This window comes from Aythya ferina (assembly GCF_964211825.1).
Source record: "Aythya ferina genome assembly, chromosome: 16".
NCBI classification, from domain to species: Eukaryota; Metazoa; Chordata; class Aves; order Anseriformes; family Anatidae; genus Aythya; species Aythya ferina.
The window spans coordinates 1,170,652-1,196,409 of NC_140315.1; the positions used below are offsets into that span (position 1 = coordinate 1,170,652).

Sequence of the window (25,758 nt, forward strand, 5' to 3'; positions counted from 1 at the left end):
ACCCCCGATTCCCCCAGGATATCGCGTGCACCCAGCGGTGCCCCAGTTTTCCCAGTCCAAGGGTCCAGTTGGATGGGCACCGGGGAGCCCAGGGGGGGCGCGGGGACCTGCTGGCGGGTCACTACCCATGGCCCCTTCCTCCCTTCCATCCTCCTCCTCCTCCTCCTCCTCTCGGCTCCCCCGTCCCCATTTGCATCCCATTTCCATGTGAATGGAGCAGGTCAAGTTGAAAGTTGAAAGCTGGCGCGGGGGGGCTGGGGGGGGGGGGCGCCTGGGGAAGGGGCCTCTGCCCGAGGTGAGAGCCCAACAAAAGGGGGCCGCATCCCCAGGGCACGGCGCTCGCCAGCCCTCGGCCACGGCCACGGCCCCGGCCCCGTTGCAGCCACCATCTGCGGGCCTGGTGCTGCTCAGACAAAAGCCTCGCACCCGGCACGGCCCCATCTGGCGGGGCCCCCACACCCGGGCACGAGCCTGGCTGCGGGGAGCAATTTGGAGAGCCGGGCAGCATCCAGCCCTGAGGGTGATGGGGAGCGAGGCCGTGCCTGTTGGAGCCCCCCCTGCCAGCCCCGCAGCCCCCGGGGCAGCTCCCTGCGCCCACCCTGGGCAGGGAGAGGAGCGGGGAAACTGAGGCAGGGAGCAGGGGGTGGTTGGCACGGGGCCGCTGCGCGATGCCGGGTCCCTTCCCCAGCTCCAGAGCTGTTTGTAGCCTCGTCTGGGTGAGTGGCTGTAATTAAGCACCAGCAATTAGCACGTGCCAGGTGAGTGTGGCAGCGGAAGGAAGGTCCCGTGGGGAGCACAGACCAGGAGACCAAACCCTTCCCCGGATCCGGGGGCTGAGCCGGGCCCCATGCCAGGCACCCACCACCCCGCAGGGCGATGCCAGGCACCCGCAGCCACCTCCACCCAGCTCCTACAGGGAGGCTTTGGCCTCTGAGCCCTCTTTATTATTATTTTTTTTAGCTCTTTCATGGCTGCCTTTCACTCCTGGGGGGTCCTGGAAGCTGCACGTGCAGGCACCCAGCCCCGAGCGCCCGTGGGAGGCGAGCACGGAGCCAGCACCGGCACCCACCCACCCCTGCCCCATTCCTGCCCGCTCCGGAGCCGCGGGACGGGCGGTGAACGGGGCGCTCAGGGCATGCTCCTGCGTTGGGCTGCCCTCCCCAAATCCATCCCCGGTTTCCCCCCCCGGGGAGGGCGAGGCAGCGGGGCGCTGTCTGGCTGCAACGCCCTGCTCCGAAAGCACCCGGCGTGCCCGGGCAGCTGCCTGCAGCCGCCTCCTGCAGCCCTCTTGGGTGCTGCTGGCACAAGGGGGGGGGACACACACAGCCTGGTTGCTCCCACCGGGCAGATGCCCACGGCTCTGCCCCCACCCGTGGCACCCGGTGGTGCTTTTCCAGCCAAAACCATCCTGCAGGTCCACCTTTATCCGAAAGAACCCCCCAGCCCAGTGCAGCTCTGGTGTTTGCTCTCCCAGTTTCGCCCAGCTCTTCTCTCCCGTCGCCTCCTTGTCTTGCTTCCACGAGCGTTTTGCAATGCTCCCTGCTGTCCTGCAGCTCCTGCTCCAAGCCCTGGACGCTCAGCCCCCACCTGAGACCCTCAGCCCCCACCCCGAGGCGCTGCGCTTTGCCGCGGGGACACGCCGGGAGCTGCGGTGCCACCGCTCTGGGCGCAGGCCAGCAGCTCCCTGTGGCTCCAGGCTCGGTGTCCTTGTCACCTGGCTGGGCTGCTTTGTTTGGAGGCACAGAAACCTGCTGGACTTTGGGGACTTTTGGACTGCGGGGGCCAGGGGCTGACCGAGGTGGCAGTGACCTGGGGCCAGTACGGGCACAGGGGACCCATCCCTGCGGAGGCAGCGGGTGCCCGCGCACACCGTGGGGCTTTGGGGAGGGTCCGACCCCTGCCTGGGCGAGGGCAGGGGGTGGTTGGGGACGTTTTAGCTCGGGTTGCAGAGCTGTGGTGGGGCCCTTCCCTCCTCCCTGACCAAACCACGAGCGCGCTCCTGCATCCACGCTGTCCAACCGGCACTGCCGGGACGTCAGCGGCCACGGCCACGCTCCATGACGCAGCCGCAATTAAATCCTGGCCCCGCGTGGAGGAAAGCCCCGTGCCTCCGCGGGCACGCTGGCAAGGAGAGGTGTTTTCAATCCCTTCCGAGCACCACCGGGCTGCCTCGGAGGGCGTCTTCTCCCGGCGCTGACTCAGAGGGAGCCGTGAGCCGCCTCGCCGCGGGCAGACCCGCTCCAGTGCCGCCCCGCAGGGAGCAGGGGAGGCCACGGTGTGGGGACGCAGCAGGCACGGGGCCACCGAGCCACCAGGGGACAAGCACGGGCCGGGGAGGCTCCGACGGCGCAGGGCAGATCCAGGTAGGCGGCGGAGGTGGCGCCGTGCCGTGCCGGTCCCGTGCCGCCAGCACGGGGCTGGGTCACCGTGGCTGGGCATAAGTTGGGTGGCCAGCTTCTGTGCCGGGGTGGCCACGCTCCATTCGGGCTGGGGATAAGCTGGCTTTGTTTTCCGGGCCGTTTGGAGGGCGGCTCGGCTCAGTTTGGGGCGGCCGTGCCAGGCTGGCAGCTCCCCATCGCCAGGAATGCGGAGCAGCAGGTCGTGCCCGGCCGGGCCGTCCGTGCCAGCAGGGAAATGGGAGCCCGTGGTGGGCACGGCGACTTTGCTGAGGGTCCAGACCCCTGCGTGCTCGTCCCTTCACCCATCAGGTGCTCCCCAAGGAGCTCTCCCAGTCCCTGGCACAGGTTGAGGGGCAGCAGGGGGGGCTGCGGGCAGGGTGCTGCCGCAGGGTGCGGGACACGAGGGGTGCTGCGGCACGGGCACCCCGCTGACAGCTTCTCCCCGCAGCCTGGAAAGCACCCAGAGGGGGTGAGTCAGGCTCTCGTGTCCCTTCTCCATCAGGGCTGGGTGACGCAGGGCCTCGGGGGAGCCTGGTGGTGATTTCCTCCCAGCGGGGTTTGCCCCTTGGGCATCTCCCCTCTGGGTTTCGGTGCCCCCGGTCCCCGCAGTTAGCCCCGTTTTGCCATGGGGTGTGCGGGCAGGGGGGCACCAAAATCCTTGCCCCCCATGGTGCAGGAGATGGGGACAGGGACAGGAACGGGGACAGGAACGGGGACAAGGACGGGGACAAGGACAGGGACACCACCCTCCCCTGGCTGCTCACCCATCGCGGCGCACCCGGGGGCTGCACCAGGGACCCCCGTAGGGCCGGGGGGTCAGGCTGGTGGGCTCGGGCTGGCGGCCACCGTGGGGCCGTGGGGCTTTGGGGCCGGCTCCTGCCGCCCGCAGCCGCCGTGCCGTGGGCTGTACCCAGGAAGTTGTGCAAGCAGGTGAGCGGCCACAGGTGAGGCAGCCAGCTCGGGGCCGCTGTGGGAGGAGGAAACGGGGCCGTGCTGGCCCCACCGTGCCCCCCCTTTGCATTGGTGAGTGCCTCGGCTCGCCCACAGCTCCCCCAGGCTTGCTCGTGCCCCAAATCAGGCCCTGTGGGGCTGGGGGGGGCTCGGTGTCAAGGGGGGTGCAGCCACCCTGGTGCTCGGCAGGGCTGGAGCGTTGCCTGGGGGGGCGGATGGCAGAGCCCCAAATTGCAAAGGGGGGGACCCTGGGGGCTTCTCGGAGCGGCTGGGGAAGGGTTGGAGGGTGCCAGGGCTGCTCGTGGCAGCGGGGTGGGAGGGCTTTGGGGGGTAGGGGGGGGGCACGGGACAGGCTGTGCCCCCCCTCCTATGGGTGGGGAAGCTGCCTCGGCGCAACCGTTGGGGCAGGCGGGTGCTTGCTGTGCCTGGCGGGCTCCCAAGGGTGCGGGGTTCACGGGCCTCCAGCGCGGCTGCTGGCAGGGGAAACGTGGCTGGGAACCCCCCCTGGGCTTTTTTTGGGGGGGGGCTCACAATGCTTGGGAGCAGCCCAGCACCAGCGTGCCGTGTCCCGGGACCCCCACGCGCTGCCCCCTCGCTCCCCATCCACTGCTGCAGATGGCAAAGAGGGGCTGGGGGAGGAAGGGGGCAGGCAGGTGGGGTCTGCCCCCCCCCCCCAGGTCTCCTTGCTCCCCATAAACTCCTTTCAAACAGGAGATTGGGGCAGGGGGATAGGATAGGGGGGGCTCTGCACTCAGCCTGCAGTGGGGCTGAGCACCGGGGGTGCTGCAAAGAGCGGGGACCCCCAGGTTCCCAGCTCGGTGGGGTGCTGAGCGCACGGGGCTGGCGGTGCCCCCCGGCAGGGTGATGCCCCCCCCAGCACGGCCATCACCGAGGGGCTGCTCTCCTTTCCGGGGCTCCCTTGGTGCTGATGTCGGGGCGCCCTCCCCGCGGCCCCATTGGCCGTGGTGCCGTTTGAAGCAGGCTTTGCTCCGCGGATTGGCCGGGTTTCCTTTCGTTTCGGGGACGCCAGCCGGAGGCGTGGTCCCTTGCCTTGAAATAGGAAGCTCGGCGCAGCCGGAGCAGACAGCGCGGCACCGCACAGCCCCGCGCAGCCGCTCGGGCCTTTGTCCGCCCGCCGATCCCCCAACCCCTGGGGCGCGGGCAGGAGGCCCCCAGCGCCCCGCCGACAACCCCTCACCCTGGTCCTTTCCTTGCAGGCCTCGGCGCGTGCCCTCCGCGCCCCCCGAAACCCCCTGCAACCCGCCCGGACGATGCCCGTCGAGGCGCTGAGCGCCGGCGATGCCACGAAGGGGGCGGCGGTGGCGGCGCCCTTCACCTCGGCCATGCCCATCCGCATCCTCAACAAGGGCCCCGAATATTTCCGACGGCGCCTGGAGCCCGGCGCGCGGAAACCCAGCGCCGTGGAGAGGCTGGAGGCCGACAAGGCCAAGTACGTGAAGAGCCAGCAGGTCGCCAGCACCAAGCAGGAGCCGGTGAAGCCGCCGCTGCTCAAGCAGCCCCTCTTCGCGCCGGGCGTGCGCCGAGCCATGCTCACCCCGAGCCGTAAGACGCCGCCGGGACCACGCCGCTCGGAGGCCGGCGCAACGAAGACCTCCCTCAACCTGGAGATCCTCAACAACCTCATCAACATCTGCGACAGCCCCTTCCCCAAGGCGGAGAGCCCGCGGGGCCGGGAGTGGCAGTGCAAAGCGGAGGCGCCGAGCGCCGGGGCGGAGGGGGCCGGCAAGGCACCGGAGAGCCCCGCCGCCACCAAGCCCCCCGGCACCGTGGCCGTGCGCAGGGTGGACGTGAGGCCCTGCGGGGCTCTGCCCTCTAGGGTGGCACCCACCGGCCAGGTGACACCGGTGTCCTTGTCACCTGCCCCGGGCAGGTTGCCTACGGCGGCGGCGGCGGCGGCGGCGGCGCTGAGCTCACCCAGCCGCCCGGAGAGCGCCCGGCGGCAAACCCTGCTGCACCGCTCCAAGTCGGACCTGAGCGACCGCTTCTCGCGGGCCACCGCCGACCTGGAGCGCTTCTTCAACTACTGCGGCCTCGACCCGGAGGAGGTGAGGGACATGGGCGCCGAGCACTTCGCCCGCGCCAGCTCCGACATCGTCTCCGTCAAGTTTCACAGCGTCAGCACCGCCAGCTCCGAGGGCGGCCGCTCGCCCCGCAGCGCGGCCACGCCGGAGGGCCGGCCGGCCGAGCGCATGCCCTACGGCATCTCGGTGGTGGAGCGCAACGCCCGCGTTATCAAGTGGCTCTACGGGCTGCGCCAAGCCCGCGAGCCCCAGCAGGTCTCCAACGTGTAGCGCCGCTGCGCGCCGGCGCACGGTGCCGATGCCGGAGCGGTGGGGACATCCGGGACCCTCGGACTCGGGCGCCGTGCCTCGTCCCTGCTGCTCTTTGTTACTTCGCCTCCTGATGGAGCTGGCTCTGGGGGGCCCCAAAACCAGCAGCCAGGTCCCCGCCAGCCCGCGGAGGGCTGGGGATGAGGCTGAGCCTGCTGGCATCCTGCTGGCCGGGCCGCGGGGTGCACGGCCGGTGCCACCCGCGCAGAGGGGGCATCCCGGCTGCACCCATGGGTCCCAGCGTGCAGGAGCGCACGGGAGCCCCGAGGGGCACTGCTGGGGACCTTGCATGCGGCCAGGGGGTGAGGATGCATGCGGCTGGGGGGGTGGTCACAGGCGGCCCCCATCCTAACGTCCTGGTGAGTGTCCTGGAGGAGTTGGGTGCTCTGCCGGGGAGGCCAGAACCGAGCTCCCCAGGTGTCTGTGTGTGTGTGCGTGCGTGTGTTTGTGTCTCCCTTTTTTGTCTGTCAGCAAGAAAGCCCAGGCATGCTGTGCCCTCTTATTTATGAAGACGGTTTTATCGGTCTCCTCCTCATTTCTACTGGTTTTCCTGACGCGTGATCTGTAAAAGAAAGAAAAAAAAAAAAAAAGAAAAGTGATAACAATGGAGAAGGTTTTATTAAATTTCTCAGCTTTGGATGCCGTGTGTGTGGCTGTCTCTGGATGCGGTGGGGAAGGACAGCCCCGCTGCTGCCTGAGGGCCTGGCCGGGGAATTACCCAGGCAGAAGGGGGCCAGGAAAAGGACTGGGCCTTGGTGTTGGAGGAATTCATGCGTTTGGGCATCCCCAGAGCTCTGGAGACCGGGAACAAGAGGGTCACAACGTGCCCCTTCCCTGCAAACCTCTCCTGGAGTCGCCAGCACGAGGCGCGCTGCCCCTGGCCCTGGTGGTGCCGAGCCGAGGGGTGCCAGGCGGTGTGCGTGCCGTGCCGTGCCGTGCCGTGCCAGCGCGGGGCCCGGAGGGTGCGGCGGGGCGGTTTTTGGGTCTGGCAGGTCCCGGCAGAGCCCGGCCTCAGGATTCCCCTCGGCACCGCAGCCAGCGCCGCGCCAAGCGCGCAGCCCTGCCGGGTGCTGCCTTTGCGCCCGCTGCAGCGAAACGCCTCGGAGCTTGGAGCTTGGCCGTGTCCTCGCTGCTCCGGGGCTGCGAGATGAGGAGGAGATAGCAGAGACCTCCCAGGCACCGGGGGATGAAAGGCGGCGCGGGGAGAGCTTTGAAGATGAAAGCGCCCGCGTGTTTTCCCCAGGTAGCCTCGCGCGGCTGCGGGTTCCTGCAGCCCCGGGTTCCTCGCGGGAGGAGAGGCAGGAGGGGGTCCCGGCGCTGTGCTGCTGGGGAAGGGGGCTCCAAGGGCACCCAGGGAGCCCCCACCTGGGGCACGGGGGGTGCGGGAGGGCTGCGGGATGCTCGCAGGCAGCAGGGATTTGTGCCGCGCACAGCACGTGGCGGCAGCTCCCAGCCCAACCCCACTCCCTGCAGGGTGCCCAGAGCCCCCACCCCACACACAGAACCCGCTCGGCTCCCCAAAAGAAGCTGGGCAGGTCCAGGGGCCCCCGCCCAGGGCCACGCAGGGATTTGGGGACAGGATGTGGCCGGTGAGTCAGGGCCACCAGCTGGGGAGGCAGCGCTCACCCGAGGGATCCTATAATAATGGTGTGTGGGGTGCTGGGGGCTCCCCAGGGTGCCGGACACGGGGCTGCCACCCCCCCCAGGGGAAGCTCTGCGGGATCCACGTCCCCGTTCCAGGCTGAATCCGGCTGTGCTGCCGAATTCCTCAGCCCAGCGTGTCCCTTGAGCTAAATTTACCACGGAGAAGCCCCCCCCTGTAGCCGACCCTCTGCTGGGGAGCGGGGCCGAGCACCCCCCGGCACAGCCGCGGCGAGGCGACGCGTGGCCCCCCAGGGGTGCCCCCTCCCTGGTCCGTGTGTCCCTGTGGGGGACAGGGGGACAGCCCCGGCCCCCCGCTGCCCTGGGGGACAGGGGGACAGGGGGACAGCCCTGCCCCACGCTCCCCACGCTCCCTATCACTTTCCCCGGCAGCTGCCTCCCCGCCGGCTCCGGTTTCGGAGCGGAGCCGCAGCTGAGCCCGCCGGGTATTTATAGCGGGGAGCAATGATTGGGGGGGTCTCCGTGGCCCCCACCCTTCCCCTTTCCCGTGTCCCACATCCCACATCTTGGGGATTTGCCCCCTGGTCCTCATAGGTACCCCAGAGGGAGAGCAGCAGGATTTGGGGAGCTTGGCTCGGCACCCCTGGAATGGGAAGGGGCACTGGGGGGCACCGGGGGGGCACCGGGGGGGGCGCAGGGCTCACAGCCAGGATGCTCGCAGCCCGCAGAGCCTCCAGGCGGCCCCATTTGCATTCTCCATTTTTTAATTATCACGCACGGCCCCAGTGATGAGCACCTTGTGGGAAGTGGCAGCTGCACCGCCTGTTTTAATCAGCGTTAATTAGCGAAGGCCTTGAGAGCGGGGTTGGGGGCAGGCCCGGGGGGGGGGGGCTGCCTGCGGGCTGGGTGCTGTGGGGGCAGTGGGGTCAGGGAGGGGGGTCAGGGGGGTCCCTGCTCTGCAGCTGCCACCACCGCTGGTCCCCAGGGCTTCGGGGGCACCGGTGTCACCCCTGTCCCCTACAGAGGATGCTGTGGGGTGGTCCCCAAGCTGTAGGGGACCTCTAGCGGCAGCAGGGCCGAGGGGGACGGGGCTGGGCACCAATTTGGGCACCAGGCTGGGCTCTGAGCCCGCAGCACCCGGCCTCATCCATGCACCGAGCTGCCCGGCCTCAGCGGGGCACGAGGGGAATGGGGCCGGGCGGAGCAGCCCCTTCCCCAGCTGGGTGTGATGGGGCTGGGGGTGCATTTGGGGGTCTCGTTCCTCCCCAAATGACCCAGGCATCACGAGGAGGCTGCTGAAAGCTCCCTTTATGTGGAGTCCGTCCGTGCGGTGTCCAAGGGGCCGAGGCAGCGCCGCGCTGTCCCCAGCCAGCGGTGACCCCAATAAATTTAATTTTTAATTATTTTTTTTTTTTTTTACTGGGGTAATTTTTAAATTACCCCAGTAAATTTAGCTCAAGGGACACCCCACCGACTGCTCGCTCCTGCTCCTGCTCCTGCTCCTGCCCAAATTGCTGAACCAGGAGCAGCACGGACACCACCCCAACACACACCACGGGTCTGGGGACGCCTCGCTCCTGGGCAGGGCTGGTGCTGGGGTGGGGGGGGGACACGGGTGCTGCCCGGCGCAGCTCTGGGACAATAAATATCTCTTTGTACAAAAATAAAAGCGTCTCCGTGCCAAGCTCCGGGGCGCAGGGGCTCCTCTCAGCGGATGGAGACCCGGCTGCGTTTCGCCCCGCGCTTTCCAAGCCGCCACCAACCTGGTCTCCGAGTTTGGGATTGCCACGTGCACACAACCACAGGGGTTGGAGCTGGCAGCACGGGGGGGCTCGGCCCTGCCAGCACCCCCCTTCCCCTCCCTCTGACCCCTGTCCCAGCCCCGAGCCACCCCCAGCCTCCAGCCCCCTTCTGCTACCCCCCAGCCCCTCTCCCCGTGTGCCACCCCCAGCCCCATCCCACCCCTCCCTGGCTGCTGCCCCCCACCAGCACCCCCCAGCCCCCGGGGTTGTCACCCATCACACCAGACCCATGTCCCCTGTGCCTCGAGGGACGCCCCTGTCCCTTCCCACCAGCCCCATCCCGCGAGGAGCAGTGCCCAGCGTGCACGGCTGGCACGGGGATGGCACACGCAGGAGGGGACAGCCGTGTCCCCTTGGCTCCCAGCCACCCGTACCTGCTCGATGTGGTGGGGGCAGCCAGAAACCCCACTGACACGTGGGGACGGTGAGAATTTGGGCTGGGAAGGAACGGGTTACGTACACCAAAGCTCAGATTGAGCAGAGCCCCCCCGGGTCCCGCAGCCCCCAGCTCCTCGGCACGGCGAGCGCCTCCCTCCCGGCCCTGCCACCGCTCCGCACGGGCTCCCAGGGGACGAGAGGAAGAAGAGTGAGGAATAATAATTGGGGAAAATTTTCCCTGCAGCTCCTGCAGCCGGGCGGCTCAGTTCCATCGGGGTCTGGCACGGGTCTGGGGCCGGCACGGGGTCCGGCAGCGCGCTAGAAGCCCGCGGGCCGTATCAGCATGCGGGTGCCCTTCAGCGAGTAGCTGGGGCCCTGGAAATAATGCCAGCGGATGCCGTTGAGCTTGCGGATGTTGTGCCGGGCCGGGTAGTAGATGCCGTTCAGGTTGGAGAGCCCGCAGGCGTCGAACCACCAGCCTGCGGGAGGAAGGGAGCGGGGCGGGAGCGTGCTGCGGGGCCGGGCGCCGGGAGGTTTTTTGGGGGGTGATTTCGGGACCCCAGCCCCAGCTCCCCGCTCACCTCCCGACAGCATCTGGGCGCACTTGCAGAGGCAGTTGTCGTTGTCGGCGTCGCGGGTGCTGAAGTTGGTGCCCTGCAGGGCCAAGCCGCTCTGCTGCCCGGCCGTGCCGCTGTAGTCCTGCAGCGAGAGCCTGCGGCCGAGGGCGACGCGCGCCAGGCGTGCCATCAGCACCCGCTAGATGCTTTGGGGAGGGGGTTAAAAAGCCCCCCAGGCCCTGTTCTGCCCCCCAGCCCCTGTCCCTGGCACCACAAGGGTTTGGCATCCCCGCGAGGACACGGATGCAGCACCCTGGGGACGAGCCCTTTTGGAGAGGAGCGGCGAGCGGCCGCCAGTGCGCCGGCTGCCTGCTGGGGTGGGAAATCCCTCGGTTTTAATGCAACTTCAGGCATCAAAATCTACTTGGGGATTTCGAGAACCAGGGGGAAGAAGGAGCAGGCAGCACAGCCACATCCCCGGGGAGGAAATCTGCAGAGAACCCCAGCGAAACCCCACCAGGAACCCTGCAACCTCCTGGGGACCCGGGGTCCCCCGGGCACCCGCAGCGAGCCGTGCCAGTCCTGGGGGCTGCGGGGGCCAGGGACAACTCGCCGCCGTTCTCCTACCTGTAGAGCTGCCTCTCGCTGCCCAGCTGGAACTTCCCGTAGTGGGCATAGACCTGGCTGCCCTCCCAGTCCCTCAGCTCCACGCGCAGGGCGTAGGGCGCCCGGCTCGTCAGCAGGTGCACGGCTTCGTTGCCCAGCCAGTGCTCGCCCGCCGCGTCCCCAAAACCCTGGGGGAGCCACGGGGAGGGTGGGCGCGGGCGGTGGGCACGGGGGTGCCCCAACTCGTCCCCGTCCCCGCACAGACCTGCTTGTACTCCCTCCAGCTCCTCTGGAAGCTGAGGCTGCCGTTGGCACGGAGCTGGATGACCGTCCAGCCCCCGCCGTCCGTCTCCATGTCACAAAAAACCTGCAGCGGGGAGCAAGGAGCTCAGCCCCTGGCTCGGGGGGTGCCCGAGGACACCCCAACTTCAGGCTTGGTGGTGCCACTGGTACGGGGTTGACACACATTGGGTGGCTCCTGGGGACAGCAGCACCCCTGGGTGCTGCAGCAGGAGCCCCCCCCGGGCTGCGCTCACCTTTTTGGGCTCGCTGAGGTTGGCGATGTGCAGGGTGTAGACCCCGCTGGTGTGGAAGCCGGCCCGGCGCAGCTCGGCGCAGTCCTGGAAGAGCTGCTCCTCCCCGGGCAGCAAGGCTGGGGGCAGGGGGGAGGCGTTAACACCGAGGGGGGGGCACCGGGGGTGCTGCCTGTCCCAGCCCCACACCACGCAGGTGGACGTGCAGGGCCCTGGGGTGCCCTCCCCACCTTGCTGGTGGCACTGGGGCTTCCCACCGTGCGAGAGGGCAGAGGGGATTTCAGAGCCCCCCCGGTCCCGCAGCCCTGCCTGGTTTTTCTGCCTTTCTCCTCTCCCTTTGGATGTTTTTTGTGTCCCCTGGTTTTCCTTTTTTTGGTGACATTTCTGTGTGTCTGGGTGTGGGGGTGGCCACGCTGCCACCAAACCAAATCCCCGGGGATTTGCCCCGGCTGGTGTGCGCTCTGAAGCGGGTGCCAGCCCTTCCCATGGGGGCACAAGGCTCATTTTCTCTTGGGATTCTTCATTTTTTGGGGTGAAATCACCTCTGCGTGAGCCGGGCAGCTGCCAGCACAGGGTCCCCAACCCCCCCAAACCCCCCTCAGTCCCTCTGCCTCTCCCCGCTCACCTCTGCCCTGCGCCACCAGGCGCACCAGGCCCTGCACCGCCTCCAGGAGCTGCAGCTGCTGCCTCTGGAGCAGGCTGGAGTTGGCGCTGGCCGCCAGCAGCGACTTCTCCAGGTCCTCGATGGTGCCGCTCTGCCGGCTCACCACAACCTGCAGCCTCTCCTTCTCCGAGCGCAGCCCCGCCAGCTCCGCCTGGTGCTTTGCCTCCATCTCCAGCACCCGCACCTCCAGGATGCTGAAGGGGACACGTGGCGGTGACACGGGGGAGGGATGCGAGGGGCTGAGCGGGGAGAGCAGAGCAGCCCCAAGCCCTGGATGTGGATCCCTGGCACCCCTGCGAGCTGTCCCCGTCCCCGGGGGCACCTGGCAATTCTCTACCTCGTGGGTGCCCTTAGCGAGGGAGGGTGAAGGTGAAGGAGGAACCGAGGCCGAAGGGCGACCCGCAGGGACTCCAGCGAGCCCTGGAGGGGCTCCAGCCCTCCCAGAGAGCAGCCAGAGACCCGGCCCCTTACTTGTTCCTGCTCTGCAGCTTGTGGATCTCGTTCGTCTGCACCAGCAGCTGCTTCTCCAGCTTGTTGGTGGACAGCGAGCTCTCCAGCAGCTGCATCTCGATGCGCGACGTCTGGTTCAGCACCTGCCCGGGAGCAGGGGGAGCGTCGGGGTGGGCAGCGGGGTCCCCAGCCACCAGTGGCAGCCCCCTGGGCACCACCTCGGGGAACCTCCCCGCTTTTAGCAGCACAAAACCTGCCCCTGGGGCGGTCCTGGGGGCAGCACCGAGTGCCCCTGCCGCTGCCACCTACCTGGGCCTCCACGTCGGTGAGTTTTCGGGTCTGCTCGGCGCTCTGGTTGAGGAGGGAGCTGCCGATCTCCAGCATGGTGGCCGTCTGGTTCTGCACCGCCGTCTGCTGCAGCTGCGCCATCTCCGGCTTCACGCTGCTCTGGATGTAGCTCTCCAGCTGCAGAGAGCAGCGAGGATGGGATGGGATGGGTCAGTCGGGGAGCTCACCCCGTACCCAGCCTCACCACGGCCTCCGTCCTCCAAATTGGCACAGCCTGGGAGGCTTTCAGCATGGCACGACCCCTCCTGGGTGCTTCGGAGCAGCCTGCTTGGCTTTGGCACCAGATTTGGCACCAGCATTGGGCTTGGCACCAGCTTCGGCATCGGCACCAGCGTTGGCCCAGCTGTCCCAGTTTCCCAAGCCTGGTGGCATCTCCCTGCCATCGTCCCCAGCCGCGGTGACAGCAGCTTTTCCGGCACACGGTGCTGCCCCACGGCGGGGCAGCGCTCGGGGCTGGGAAGCAGCCGGCTGCGGACACGGCTCCGAAACATCTTCCGCTTTCCCAGCCCGCGGGGGACGGGCGCTTCCCAGAGGGTTTCTATTTCTGGCGTCCTCGCCGTGAGCTTCCCATTCGGCCCCTCTCCGGGGTGACAGCCTCGCCGAGGGCTGCAGCCCCCGGCCGCCCCGCGGGGGCCGTGGGGAGCGGAAGGGACGCGCTGCCGCCCACGCTGGGAACGCGGCCCCGCGCCGGGGCTGCCCAACCCGACCCCTTTCCCACCCCGAGGGTCCCGAGCTGCCCGCGCCCCCGCATCCAGGTGGCTCCTGGCCCCCTGCCCCGTGAGCTGGTGCAAGGAAAGCCCCCGGTCCCGGTGCTCGTGGCACGGCGGTGCCGGGGCGCCCAGCCCCTCGCCGCACTTGTTAGTGCAAGGTGGAGTGAAATCACCCCTCTTTGAGCACTTGGGGGGCTGGAGGCACAGAAAAAATGATGTAAACCCCCCCCAGGGGCTGGAAGGTGAAGCTGGGGGGGGAAGGAGGATCCCAGAGTGGGCACCTCGGGCTGCGCCCAGGTCCCCGGGGGCTTCCCTCGCGGGGAGGAAGCGGGGAGCGTCTGAGAGCCGGGTCTGGAAAACATTTCCCCAGCTGAGTGATTGCTGGAGAGTTTCCCTTTAACCACGTCGTTAATCTTGCTGCTTCTCAGGGCTCGGGGAGGCCTCCTCTCCCTCTCGGTCTTGCCTTTTTTTTTTTTTTTTTTTTTTTTCAAAACAAACATCCCTCTGAGCGCGGGGCAGTACATACCCGTGGAAAAGGTCAGTCTGGCACTGGGAGGGGGGCTGAGAAAGAGCCTGGCTCCAGCCCCAGCCCTGGCCCCGGCTGCTCCCTGCAAGCTGCCTCTTTTGGGGGTCCCTGCCCCTTCTGGGGGAGCCCCCGACCATGGCTCTGCCTAAGGAAGAGGAACTGAAGAGGGGCTGGGGTCACCCCAAAAAGCTCCCTAGACAGGGCCAGCCCCGGGACAGGGTCCCCTCCCCTCAGGGAAGGGACAAGGGGAGCTGGGCAGGGGGACGCACACCAGTGGGACCAAGCCCTGGTGCTGGTCCCATCCCTGTGGCTCCTGGCAGTGTGACACTGGGGACTCGGCTCCAGCACTGCTCCCGAGCTCAGGATCAGCCCCAGGTTTTGTCCTGAGCCCTGCTCAAGCCTGGTGCAGGGAGACCAAGATCGGGCACTGCCCAAAATTCGCAGCCTGCACAAAAATTTCTGCCCAGCAGCAAAACCAAGCAGCGAGCGACCACCGGCCGGGAGCGCAGCACGGCCACCCTGCTGTCCCCACGCTGGGAACACATCGCCAAAAGGGCTGCCAGTGGGGCCAGTCCCTTCAGGGTCTCGGCCCCATGGTCAGGTTGGTGGCACCGACAGGCACCCAGTGCCCACCCACGTCCTCGGCCAGTGCCACCAGTCTGCGTGCCACGTCCTCACTGGTGTCCCCGGCTGTCCCTCCTGGGCTGCGCTCGGCTGCGTGGAGAGGGTGACCCCGCAGCCAGTGTCCCCAGCGGGGTCTGTGGTGGCAGAGGAGGGGGCTGGTGGGGTGGGGAGCCCTGCAAGGGGCTGGGGGGAGCCCTGCCAGAGCCACGGGCCAGGGCACAGCATGAATCTGCCCCGCTGGCAGCCGGGGATTTGGCGTTGTTTACAAGCCGTCCCCGAACCCGGTGCCTCCTTCGAGCCCAGTTTGTTTGTTCAGGCCTGGAGTCCAACCAAAACAAGCCTCCTTGCGCAGTTCCAGTTAAATAAGGAAAGCAAAGAAACAGAAAAAGAAAGCAAAAAGCATAAAAAAAAAAAAAAAAGGCAAAAAAAAAAAAATAAAATCTGCCTGTGCTGGAGGGGCTGTGCTGCGGGAGGGGACGGGCACCGGCCGCTGCCCCCTGCTCCCGGGCTGTGATTTTGGGCACCTCTGACCAAAGCTGCTCAGGTTTGCGGCTTCATCCTGCCTGCTCCGGGGCTGAGCAGCACCCAGCGGGGCTGAGCAGCACCCAGCGGGCCCCGTGGCAGCACCCCAGGGTGCAGGGACCCCGGGATTGCACGGAGCTGAGGTGCGCAAGCGCTGCTGGAGCAGCGTCCCCGCAGCGGGGGGCATCGGTCACCGCCAGCCCGGCCTCGCTGCTCCCTCTGCAGCACCCAGAGCTGGCTTTGAGGGGAGCTGGGGCGCAGCTTTTGAGGAATTTGAGGTCTGAGACAGCCGAGGAGGGGACAGGGACAGCCCTGGGTGTCCCCACGGGTGCCCGCTGCCGCTCTCCGCGTCCCCGGCGGTGCCGCTCGGCTCGGGGGCGGGTGGCACCTGGGGACGAGGCTCTCGCCCCGTCCCCATCGTGGGCACCGCGGGGACGTGGCCCCGGGGGGAGCCTCCCGGGAGCTCTTCCCGGGTGTGACGCAGGCGGCCGCTCGCTCGGCCGCAGATGCGGGGTCAGGAGGCGCCGGGCGAGACCTCGGAAAGGAAAAACCTCTTCCTGCCTCGCGCCAAGGGGCCGGGGCTGGGGGGGCGCAGCAGCACCCGGGACGGGGGTCCCCGAGGTGGGTGGGGGTCCCCGTGACCCAGGGGTCCCCTCCTGAGCCAGGACGGGGAGAGCTCAGCCCCACGGGGTGCCTGGCACCGCCGCTGCGGTGGGCACCAGGAGGGGACCCGTGGTGGGGACGGCAGGGGGATGCAGGGCGGTGAGAACTGCTGATCAGTGGCATTTGTGGCACCCTCTCCATCCCCTCTGGTGAAAAATTTGGGGCAGGATCAGGCCCTGGGGCTGAGCCCAGTGGGCAAGGCGCAGAGCTGACCGCAGCAAGCGGCTTCGGTGGGTGTAGGGCAGCTGCGGGGGTAAGGGGGGGGGGGGGGGCAAACCCCTTCCCCACCACCCTCCTCACCGCCTCCCCTCACTCCCTGGCACCCACCCCGCCGCCTCCTCCTACCTTCAGCAGCCACTGGGTGCTGTTCTCCAGGATCCTCTCGAGGTGCTGCAGGCGCTGGGCAGCCCCGCGGGCGGCGTGCGCGGTGCCGGCCGGCGAGTCCCGCTGCAGCAGCGCGTTGGAGGGGCCGGGGGCGACGCCGGGAGGGCAGGGAACGGGGTCGGCCTCGGGCAGCACGAAGGTGTAGCTGCAGTGCCCGTGCTGCACGCGGTGGAAACGCCGCCGGCCGCCCCCATCCAGTGCCCGCCGCTGGGCTGCGGCCGCGCACAGCGCCGCCAGGACGAAGCCGAGCGCCCGCATGGCACGGGTACAGGCACGGGGAACCCCTCACCCCGGCACCCAAGGGTGCTGCGGGTGCGAGGAGTCGGTCAGTGGGTGCTGAGCGCCCAGCCCCGGCGCTGCGCCCTCGGCATTTCCTCCCGGCGCGCTCTGAGCGGGCTGCGGCCGCCCCGGCCTCCTTTTATCGCTAGGCTGGGTCTCGCTCGGCCCTTGCAAGGGAAAAAAAAAAAAAAGAAAAAGAAAAACAAAAGGGAAAAAAAAAAAATCTGTTTAAAAACAATACTTCTATCTTTTTTTCTCTCCTCCGAGCCCGCTGCGGGGAGATCAAGTTTCACACGTGATCTTTCCATGCCTCACGCACGCAGAGTCCGGCCGCACACCCTCCCCGCACGGCCACCCCTGGCCCCCCGGCCCCCCACGTCCCCGCCGTGCCCTCCCCGGCCCCGAGCCCCTCGTCCCTTTCCCAGAGGGTCCCCCCCCATCCGCCCTCGCTGCCCCCTGTCACCCTTGGGACCCCCGGGCCGTGCTCCCCCCGCCTGCAGCTATTTATATCAGGGGAGGAAGCCGAGCGCTGCCTTCGGCTGCTGCGGCCGTGGGACGAGCCCGCGGGGACCCTGGGGACCCAGAGGAGGGTGGTGGGACCCGGTTGGATCCCGTGTGGGGTTTGGGGCTCAGCCAGCGTTTTCCTGCTGCCCCCAGGGGGCTTGGGCTGCCCCTTTAGGGTTTAGGATTTGGATGCACACCCCGGCCCCGCAGAGCAAGGAGCAGCTGCTGGGGTGGCCAAGCTGCGTGGGACGGGGACATCCTTGGATATCCCGTCTCCCCCAGCCTCATAGGGGTATTTCAGTGTTGGGGGGCTGACCCCAAACGCACACCATGCCCCCATTCCACCCACGAGCTACCAAATCTGGGCGCACGCTGCCCGCAGTGCCACAGGGACGTCCCTGCCAGCCCCAGGAGGTGCCGTGCAGACCCTGGTGACCCCCACCTCCGCCTGCCCCGTGGATGGGGTGGCCTGGGGACACCCCAAACCCACCCCGGGGTGCGGGATAAAACAAAATACCCCTGCAGCCCAGGCTGTGCCGTGCGCCCACGTGGGGCGGCGCAGCCATCCCACGGCCAGCGCGGGGCCCCAGCGCCTGGCGCGGAGCCCACGGGGGCCAGGCTACGTGCCGGGCTATTTCTAAGCTGTCCCAGGAGATTTGGGGCTGGCTGTGGGGACGGGCTGGCATGGCAGAGCAAAAATCCCTCGGCACAGGAACACCCCGGCCACCTTCCCAGGGTTTTCCGCCCGCTTACGCAGCACCGGGGGGGGGGCTGTGGTGGTCACGGGGTGCCCCGGCCCCTCTGGATAGCGGGGACCCCAACTGGTTTTAAAGGGTGGCCGAGAGCCTTTTTTCCATGCCCTCGTGCCCTGCTCACGGTGCTGCCCCGTCCCAGCATCTCCTGCCAGCAGCACCCCAGCATCTCCAGGGCACCTCCAGCTTCCTCGGGAGCCCCCAGGCATCCCCCTGCCGGCCCCTGGGGCCACCCAGAGCAGCCCCGAGCCCCCAGATCCCACCTACAGGACCCCAAGAGCCAGCCCTGGAGGTCCCAAAGCAGCACCCGGGGAAGGGGCAGGGTCCCGGGGACGTTGCTTCTCCTTCTGCTGGCTCAGACGCCGCGAGATGCTGCTGCTGCTCCAAAGAGAAACGCCAAAACAAGATCTTTCCCCAGGGACCCCCCCCAGTTCCTGAGGGCCTGGGCAGTTCAGAGGGGTCCGAGGCCGACCCAGGCAGCCGCTGGCCACTTTTTCACCCCACCACTTTTGGGGTGGAGGCGTGGGGCTGGGGTTTAATGCCTCGTGGAAACATTTTCTGCAGCGGCAGGGAAGCAGCGAGGCGAGGCGACGGGTGCCGGAGGCTTCGACGCTTTTTATTTGACAGAAAGCAAACGGAGGAGCTGCCCCGTGCCTGCGAGCGAGGCTCCGGGGCTGGCTCGATGCTGACACCAAGCGCTCCCGTCCTGGAAGGGCCCCGCAGCCCCCGTAACCCCCAGGTCCCATGCTGGGAGCAGGGATGGGGCAGCCAGACCCAGGATATTCACAGAGGTGCCCCCGGGGAGGGCAGCAGTTCGAGCAAAACGCGTTTGAAACGTGCCGAGGTGCTTCTCCACGGGCCACACACGCGTCCTGCGTGGGTTTTTTTGGGCGCTGAGCGCACGGTGGCTGGGTCAGAGGGATGGGGACGGGGTCAGCACCCACGGGAGGGGGCCACGAGGTCGATCCTGGTGGCGTGGCCAGGCTGGTGGTGGTGGGGGGCGTCCCCAGGCTGGCGCTGGTGGCTCCGGGGTGCGTGGGGAGGGACACTCCCAAATCCTGAGCTCACGCCCGGCACGGAGCTCGCCCAGCTCTCCACAGGCTGTGAGCACGAGGCCGGCAGGATTTGGCCCATGGATGTGCCACAAGGGGACCAGAGAGATGCTGAGGGCCGGGCTGGGCTGCTGTGAGGTCCCCGGCACCCCAGCGCAGTCAGGGTCCCGTGGGGACGGACATCTCCCTGCCCAGGGGACGTGCTGGGGGCAGGCGTCACCTCCATCAGCAGGGTCGAACCCCCCTCCCCGGCCCCATTTCACCCGGCTGCAGCGAGGGAAGGGGCCGAGCAGGCAGGGGGAGAGGGAAAAACAACAAAAAAAAGGAGCCACCCCCCTCCCCGAGCCCCGAGGCATTGCTTTGGACACTGCAAATTAGATTTTCTGAAAAGGAAATGTTTTACAGGCCATAAATTGCCTGAAAAGAAAGGGGGATGGGGGGTTGGGGGGGAGAGAGAAAATTGTGCAATTTTCTGTGGCTGGGAAGCCGGGGCGACGCGGGCAGGGCAGCACAGGGGGAGCTCGCCTCGCCGTGCCCGCGCCGCTAGGTGCCCGCGTCCGGCTCTGTCTTCTGCTTCTTCTGCCGCTTTTTGCCTTTATTTTTGGGTTTGGTTTTCTCTGGAAGAGAAGAGAAGGAGAAAAGGAGGGCTCGCTCGCTGGGGCCGGGCAGCGGAGAGCCTCCTGATGCGAGGCTGGGGGTTACGGCCAGCTCTGCCTCCAGCCACAGCGGGCGCTGCCCGGAGAGACCCCGACCTCTCCGCAAGCAGGAGCAGGACAACGGCCACCACAAAGCCCCAAAGATCCAAATCCCCAAATCCCCAAGGCCCCAAAGCCCCAAAACCCAGCACAGCACAGCCCCCAGCTGGACCAGGAAGGGTTGAGGGTGGGACGTGGCTGGCCTCTGGGTGCACCCACCCCTCTCCAAGCACCCCTCCAGCTCCCAGCTCCGCGGGTCGATGGGGACGGCGCTGAGACACCGAAACAAACCGGGACACGGGACAGGACTGTGGGCTCTGATGGACGGGGACCCCATGCCTTGGAGTGGGTTGGGGACCCCAAACCAGGCAGCTTCTGCCCCTGTGTCCATCCCAGAGCCGGGGGGCGCAGAACACGAGGCCCACGGCCGGCCCCGCCGCGGGAGCCGGCGCTGCTGACGCTGGTTCTTTGCGAGGGCTCCATCTCTTTTCCTGCCCGCCTCTGTTTTTCTGCTCTGATCTCCCAGACAATTGCCACCCACAAAGGAAAGGGCACAGCACGAATGCCAGGCGTCTGGAGAGCGCGGCAGGAACACAAGGCAGATTTACAGCAGCGTGAGCGGTTTTGTGCCGCGGCCAAGCACAGATGCTTCTCGCTTCCAGCTGCCCGGGGACGACGGCTCAGAAGTGGTAGCACAAATCTCTCATCACACAGCCCGGGCTGGGGCCGAGGCAGCGCCTTCCTCCGGCTCTCCGGGTCTTGGGGTGTCTTGGCTGCATCAAGTGAACTCGTTGTCCTCCAGCATCTGGATCCCATAACCGAGCACTTGGCCGGTCGGGACAGGAGCCTGGGAGCGAGGGCAGGCGCACGCTCCGCCGCGGCGGGGACGCCGAGCAGGCTGCCCAGGGCTGGGCTGCCAGACACGAAGGGGGCTGCTCCTGCCCTGCTTACGGGGAGGCCGCTGCCTCCAGCCACACCACGCCGCGGGGGATTTCCCTCGGCTGTTTCGGGGAGAGACCCGGCTCTGGAGCTGATCCCCACCCGAGCGGGGAGCCCTGCGGTGCCCCCCATCCCCACAGCCTCAGGGCTCACAGAGGGCAGGAGAGGGTGCCCAGGTTGCCCCGTGAGATGCGGTGCACCCCAAAAACTGTGATCCCCATGGGTGCAGGGGGGTGGCTGTGGTGGCACCGAGCTCTGGGCACGGCGCCGCAGGCACACGCCGTCAGCCGCCCGGCAGCGCGCCGCGGGACGCCGCGCTCCAGAGCCGCCCGTCCTCGTGCACCACCGCCAAGCTGGCCGCATCAACCTGTCACCAGCTTCAAGGGCCCAGGGGCCGCAGAGCCAGGGAGGGAGCCAAACTTCCCCGAAATCGTTGCCACCTGGCGCCCCGAAGCTGCGAGTCAGGGTCTGAGCAGGAAAGGAAATCAGCTCCGCCGCGCTGTCAGCACCGCAACGTTATTTATGATGGATGGTGCCCAGATGAGGACGTTCTCCTGGCTCCGCAGCCCCAGCACGCCCAGCTTTTGTTGTTCCCACCTTCCTCCAACCCGTCTCTCCTCTCCCCTTCGCACCCCTCTCCTCGGTCGCGCCCTCCCTGCCGCTGCCGTGTAGATACACGGCGAACCCACGGCTCCGCACCGCAAAGCTGTCCAGCGCCGAGGCCGGGGGCTCAGATCTCCTTCCAAGGCCCACAGATCGGTATCTCATGCAATCTGTCTTTCTGCCAGTTATTAAGCAGAGATTTATTAGAACAGCTTCAGCCCAGCCGCTCGCGTCCAAAAATGACATCAGGCTCCTCCTGGTTCCCATCGCCATCCCTGCGCCCGTGCCCGCGCCGCCGGCTGGGCGCTGAGAGGGGCACCGGGGAGCCCCCACGCCGCAGCCCCCCAGCCGGGGACCCCCGAGCCAGGGAACTGCGGTGCCACAGCAATGGGAGGGCCCCCGGGGATGAGGGCTGGGGACAACGTCAGGGAGAGCCACCGGGGAGGACAGGATGGTGCCCAGCCCTGGGGACGGATCCCAGGGTGGGCTGGGGACCTTGGTCATTGCAAATCCCCCCGGGGTGATGCCCTCCAGCTCCATGTGGCTTTCTGGTATTTCGCGGATTTTTGCAGGTATTTCCCCCGAGGAACTCGCGCCTCTCTATTTGCAATTGCCAAGCAGAAAGCCTCGGCCCTGCCTCTCCCTTCGCAGGCGGGCAGGACAGCAGCCGGTGCCAGGGGCTGTGGCTCACGGGGCAGGGGGAGCCTCGTCCCTGCCGGCGCCAGCACCGGGGCTGCTCAGCACATGTGCCTGGGAAGGCAGCTTTCTCCAGAACTGCACGCTTACAGCCACCGGCCTCCAAATGCTTGGGAGATGAGATCCAGGCTGGCCGGCCACAACCCCGCAGGACCCCCCGCCACCGCGGGGCTCCTCGCTTTTAGGCAGAGCGGCGGCGGGGCGCCAAGCCGGGGGGCTGCGGGGGGCAGGAGGGGCCGCGCTCACCTCCTGGGCAGTGCTTCCTCAGGCGGCACTTTCGGGTCTCCAGCAGCGCGGGGCACGAAGCCCCCTCCTCTCGTGGGGCGCCCAGGACCTCGCGCACCCGCGTCTCCAGACCCCACTTGCAGCCGCAGGTCCGGCCCTCGTGGGTGCAGGCGCTCCACTCGCCCCAGGGCCCCGGCTCGCACGTCTCTGGGGGGAAAAAAGGGGCACGGGGAGGGGGACGGTGGCCACACCACGCTGGGATGAGCCGTGGGGCGCGGGGAGCGGGCGCCGCTTACCTTGGCACTCGCGGGTGCCGGGCTGCGCCGCGGTGCCGGGCGGGCACTGCCGGAAGCACTGACCCTTGTGCAGGTAAAACTTCTCCTTGCACTTCATGCAGAAGTCTTTGCTGAAGCAGCTCTCGCAGCTGGGCGACCTGCACTCTGCCGGGAAGGGGTGCTGTGAGCTGGGGGCGAGCTCCGAGCCACCAGCCCCGGTGCGCAAAGGGACCCGGAGCCCTTCCCGAACGCAGCTCCGGGCTGGGAGAGGCGCTGAGGGGCAGCGAGGGGACCCCGGGGTGCTCGGAGGCGCAGGGACCCTGGCTCACACACCACGTACTTGTGCATCTGTTGACCTCCAGACCCCGCACGCCGAAGTAGCCGGGGGGGCAGGTGTGGACGCACATCCCGTACTGGCGGATGCCGTCCCTCCAGATGAGCAGGAAGAGCCGGTGGTGGCAGGTGATGCAGCCGTTGTCCTCCGAGCACAGGACGCAGCCCGTGCAGTTCTCAAAGAGGCCAGCGCTCACTGCAGAGACAAGCGGGGCAGAGGGGCTGCGGCGGGGGGCACGGCAGGGTCGGGGATCCCTCCGTGCTGCGCCCAGCTCCGGGTGCCAGCCCGGGCAGCCGTGCCATGGCATCCGACAGGGCGCTGACCCCCGGAGCAGCCGGCGGGGAGAAACGAGCCCTGACCCGGGTTAATTGGCTGCTGCCTGTTATATGTCAAGGGAACAAAGAGCGTTTCGGAAACGTTCAAGTGGAGCCGCGATAAGGATCTGTCTGGTGGCTCAAGAGCCGCCGCCGCCGCCTCCCCGGCTGCTCCCGCCGCGCTCCGACCTGCACGGGGGGCAGCGGGTCCCGGGGGGGGTCTGCTCCCAGGGACAAGGACATGGGGACAAGGAGAGGGGCCAGCCCCATGCCGCCGGCAGCACCTGGAGGTGCCCTCCTGTCCCTAGAGCCAGCTTCCCCCAACAGAGTCACAGCCCGGGGAGATGCTCGTGGCCCGGGGGCATTTCAGGAGCTGGTGACTGAGCCCGGAGCACCAGGGCAGCCACAGGTTTCACTGCCCACCCACACAGCGGGGTCCTTCTGCACCCCCAGGATAGTGGGGTGTCTCCAAAAAGGGCCCCCCCAGGCTCCTCTGCTCGACCAGCGAGGCGCCTGCTGCACCCGCTGGTGTTTGGAAGAGTTTGTTTGGCTTTTCTGGGACAGAAAGCTCGCTTTTAACACCCCCGAGCAACAGCTCGTGCTGTACAGCCAGCGACAGCGCCAGGAACACGGGTGGTGCGTGCTCGGGGCCCAGGCTGTCTGCTAGCAGGTCTCACAGCGTTAAGATGTTGTTTTTTTGTTTTTTTTTTGATTTTTTTTTGGACACAGCAAAGGCTGAAGGAGGAGGCTGCCCTGGGCAGAGCAGAGCTCTGGAGGCTGCGGTTACCGGAGCCTGGTGCACAGCCCTGGGGAAGGGCCCGCAGCCACCGCCTTCCCCCGCATGGGGGGCAGCCCCATGAGGGACTGGATCCCACTGGGAGCAAACTGGGGCCAGCATCTGGGACGTGCCAGGGTGCCAAGAACACGAGCGAAGGGCAATAACTTTGACGTGGTCTCGGACCCCTTGGGCGAGGGAGGGAGCTCAGGGCTGGGGACACGGCGGGGAGACGCACTCAGGGGACACCCCACGGCTCCGGCACGGCTTTCCCAGGTGCTGCTTGTGCCACGCAGCCACCCCTGAGCCCGATCATCCCGGTCCCCTCTCCCCTGGAGGCCAGGGGCTTGCTCAGCGCGGCGGCACGGCGCGGCGCGGCGCGACTCGCTGCGGCCAGGAGGCTGCGTGTGCTGGGAGCCCGCTAATGAAGCACCTTGGATCCATTAAGTTGTTATGGTCTCCGTTACATATTTACCAAACGCTGACAACATTTGTGTTCCTGGCTGCAGCCGGAGCAGCTTCCCAGGAGACCCAGGGATTTACGAGCGTCTTTTCCCTTCCCTGATTCTTTTTGATGATTTTTTTTTTTTTTATTTTTTTTCCCTGCTCTCTCTCCAACACCCAGCTGGGGCAGGGAAGGTGCAGAGCCCCACCATGGGACGGGACGAGCTGTGGCAGCGACATCCGTGCCACCGTCTTTAAAACCAGCTCCAGGGAGGGCTCCGGGCAGCTTTTACTCCCTGCCTGCTGCTCCCAGCCCTTCTTCTCCTCCTGTCTCTCTCCTGCCACCGGGAGCGGTGCCGGGGAGCTGCCGCAGAGCTGGAGGAGCCTGGAATCGGCACAGGGCCCCCACCCAGAGCATGGGAGCAGGGAAATGAGGGGCAGCTCCTGGCTTCACCTCCCCGGGCATGGTGGCAGCTGCTGGGCACGGGGCTGAGCTGGGACGGGCACCGGGCAGGAGCTGAGCAGCCAGCAGAGCCCGTACAGGGGGGAGACACCGCACATTTGGGGTGCAGACCCATGGGTGCCACGAGGACCCGAGGCCCTCACGCATCCCGTAGCGCTGGCATCTTACAGCAACGTCCAACAGACATGGGGAAAGTTGCCCAGGCTCCAGCCCGAGGCCTCCAAAGGCTCGCAAGGTCCCATCCCTGCCCCAGCACCAGTTACAAAAGGGAGTCCTATCCCCGCACCCCGCAGAGCCCAGGCTGCGGTGGCACCACCCGACGGAGGGGACACGAGCCCGTGCCCCCCGGCACGGCCCCGGGACACCCAAGCAGCAGCTCGGCCAGCCCCTCTGCTCGGGGGGAAGGACGGGGCAGGGGACAGCAGTGCCTGCAGCACCTCCGAGCATCCCCCCAGGACGTTTTGCACCCCACGCATCGAGCAGAAGCACCGGCACCGCGCTGCGCCCTGCGCCCACCACCCACACCCTGCCCCGGGGGGCTGTGATTTTGGTCCCCGTGCCACCAGCTGCCCCCTGTCCCCCGCCACCCCGGGTGGGACAACGCTGGCACAAGGCAGGTGATGCCGCTGGGGCTGAGCCTTGCCCTCTCCAGGCATAGATGTAGGAAACAGCCCCGGGGGGCGAGCTGACCCCCCGTGGCACCCCTCCTGCTCCACCTCGGGGACCCGAAGCCACCCAAGGGTGGCACCTGGGCAGGACGAGGGAGCCAGGCTCAGCGCGCGCCCTACCTTGCTTCTTCCAGCGGTTCTGCGCGAGCATTTCCACGGAGCTGATGAATAGCAGCACCATGAGGGTTACCCACGGCATCTGGGCAGCCGGGGTTGAGGGGCGGCGAGAAATCACAGCATCCGAGCGGCTGCCGGGCTCGCCTCCCTCCCCGGCCGGCCGACAGGCGGTGGAAGAAGGAAGGGAAGGGAGAGGAAGGGAAAAAAGGAGAGGAAGGGAAAGGAAAAGAAAACCGGGAGGAGAGCGGCGCGGAGCGGGGCGGGGGGCTCACACCACCCCAGCCGCGGGCGGGGGGCATGCCCCGGGCCGCCAGGGCAGGGCAGCGCTCATGGTGCCGGGCAAGCGGCGGCTGCTCGGGGGAGCTCTGCCTTTATAGCCGCTGCCAGCCCCCCGCCGCCCCCCCCCCTCCCCTCCCGACCCCCCCCCGGCAAGCCCCGGCGATGACAAAACGGCCCCGGCCCCGGCCCCGCGCCCCGCAAACGGCCGGGCCGCGACCCCCGGCCCCGGCGCCGCCGCCGCAGCCTCGGAGCGGGCGCGCCCCCCGCCCGCCGC

The 25,758-nt window shown here is 67.9% G+C and overlaps 3 protein-coding genes across 6 annotated transcripts; 1 reads left to right on the plus strand and 2 right to left on the minus strand.

The window, feature by feature from the left end:
* Positions 1–1,618: 1,618 nt before the first annotated feature.
* Positions 1,619–6,340, plus strand: FAM110A (family with sequence similarity 110 member A). Of its 2 annotated transcripts, none has more exons than XM_084538403.1 (2): positions 1,619–2,363; positions 4,568–6,340. In XM_084538403.1, the coding sequence occupies exons 1-2, from the start codon at positions 2,058–2,060 to the stop codon at positions 5,660–5,662; spliced, it is 1,401 nt and encodes a 466-aa protein (XP_084394529.1). In that variant the 5' UTR covers positions 1,619–2,057; the 3' UTR covers positions 5,663–6,340. The 2 variants fall into 2 exon arrangements, with proteins under 2 accessions (XP_084394529.1, XP_084394530.1); XM_084538404.1 differs by lacking the exon at positions 1,619–2,363 and adding an exon at positions 3,386–3,422.
* Positions 6,341–9,699: 3,359 nt separating this feature from the next.
* ANGPT4 (angiopoietin 4) lies at positions 9,700–16,449 on the minus strand. Of its 3 annotated transcripts, none has more exons than XM_084537640.1 (9): positions 16,032–16,449; positions 12,720–12,758; positions 12,315–12,424; positions 11,805–12,037; positions 11,183–11,298; positions 10,912–11,013; positions 10,668–10,834; positions 10,065–10,195; positions 9,700–9,962 (listed from the first exon to the last, which is right to left on the minus strand). In XM_084537640.1, exons 1-9 carry the CDS (start codon positions 16,326–16,328, stop codon positions 9,802–9,804), a joined length of 1,356 nt encoding a protein of 451 aa, XP_084393766.1. In that variant the 5' UTR covers positions 16,329–16,449; the 3' UTR covers positions 9,700–9,801. The 3 variants fall into 3 exon arrangements, with proteins under 3 accessions (XP_084393766.1, XP_084393765.1, XP_084393767.1); XM_084537639.1 differs by having other exon boundaries at positions 12,315–12,436; positions 12,603–12,758; XM_084537641.1 differs by lacking the exon at positions 12,720–12,758 and having other exon boundaries at positions 16,014–16,449.
* A 2,687-nt stretch (positions 16,450–19,136) lies between these two features.
* Positions 19,137–25,530, minus strand: RSPO4 (R-spondin 4). The gene is made up of 5 exons (XM_084538042.1): positions 25,209–25,530; positions 22,431–22,619; positions 22,112–22,255; positions 21,837–22,022; positions 19,137–19,274 (listed from the first exon to the last, which is right to left on the minus strand). The coding sequence occupies exons 1-5, from the start codon at positions 25,285–25,287 to the stop codon at positions 19,201–19,203; spliced, it is 672 nt and encodes a 223-aa protein (XP_084394168.1). The 5' UTR covers positions 25,288–25,530; the 3' UTR covers positions 19,137–19,200.
* Between the last annotated feature and the right edge of the window lie 228 nt (positions 25,531–25,758).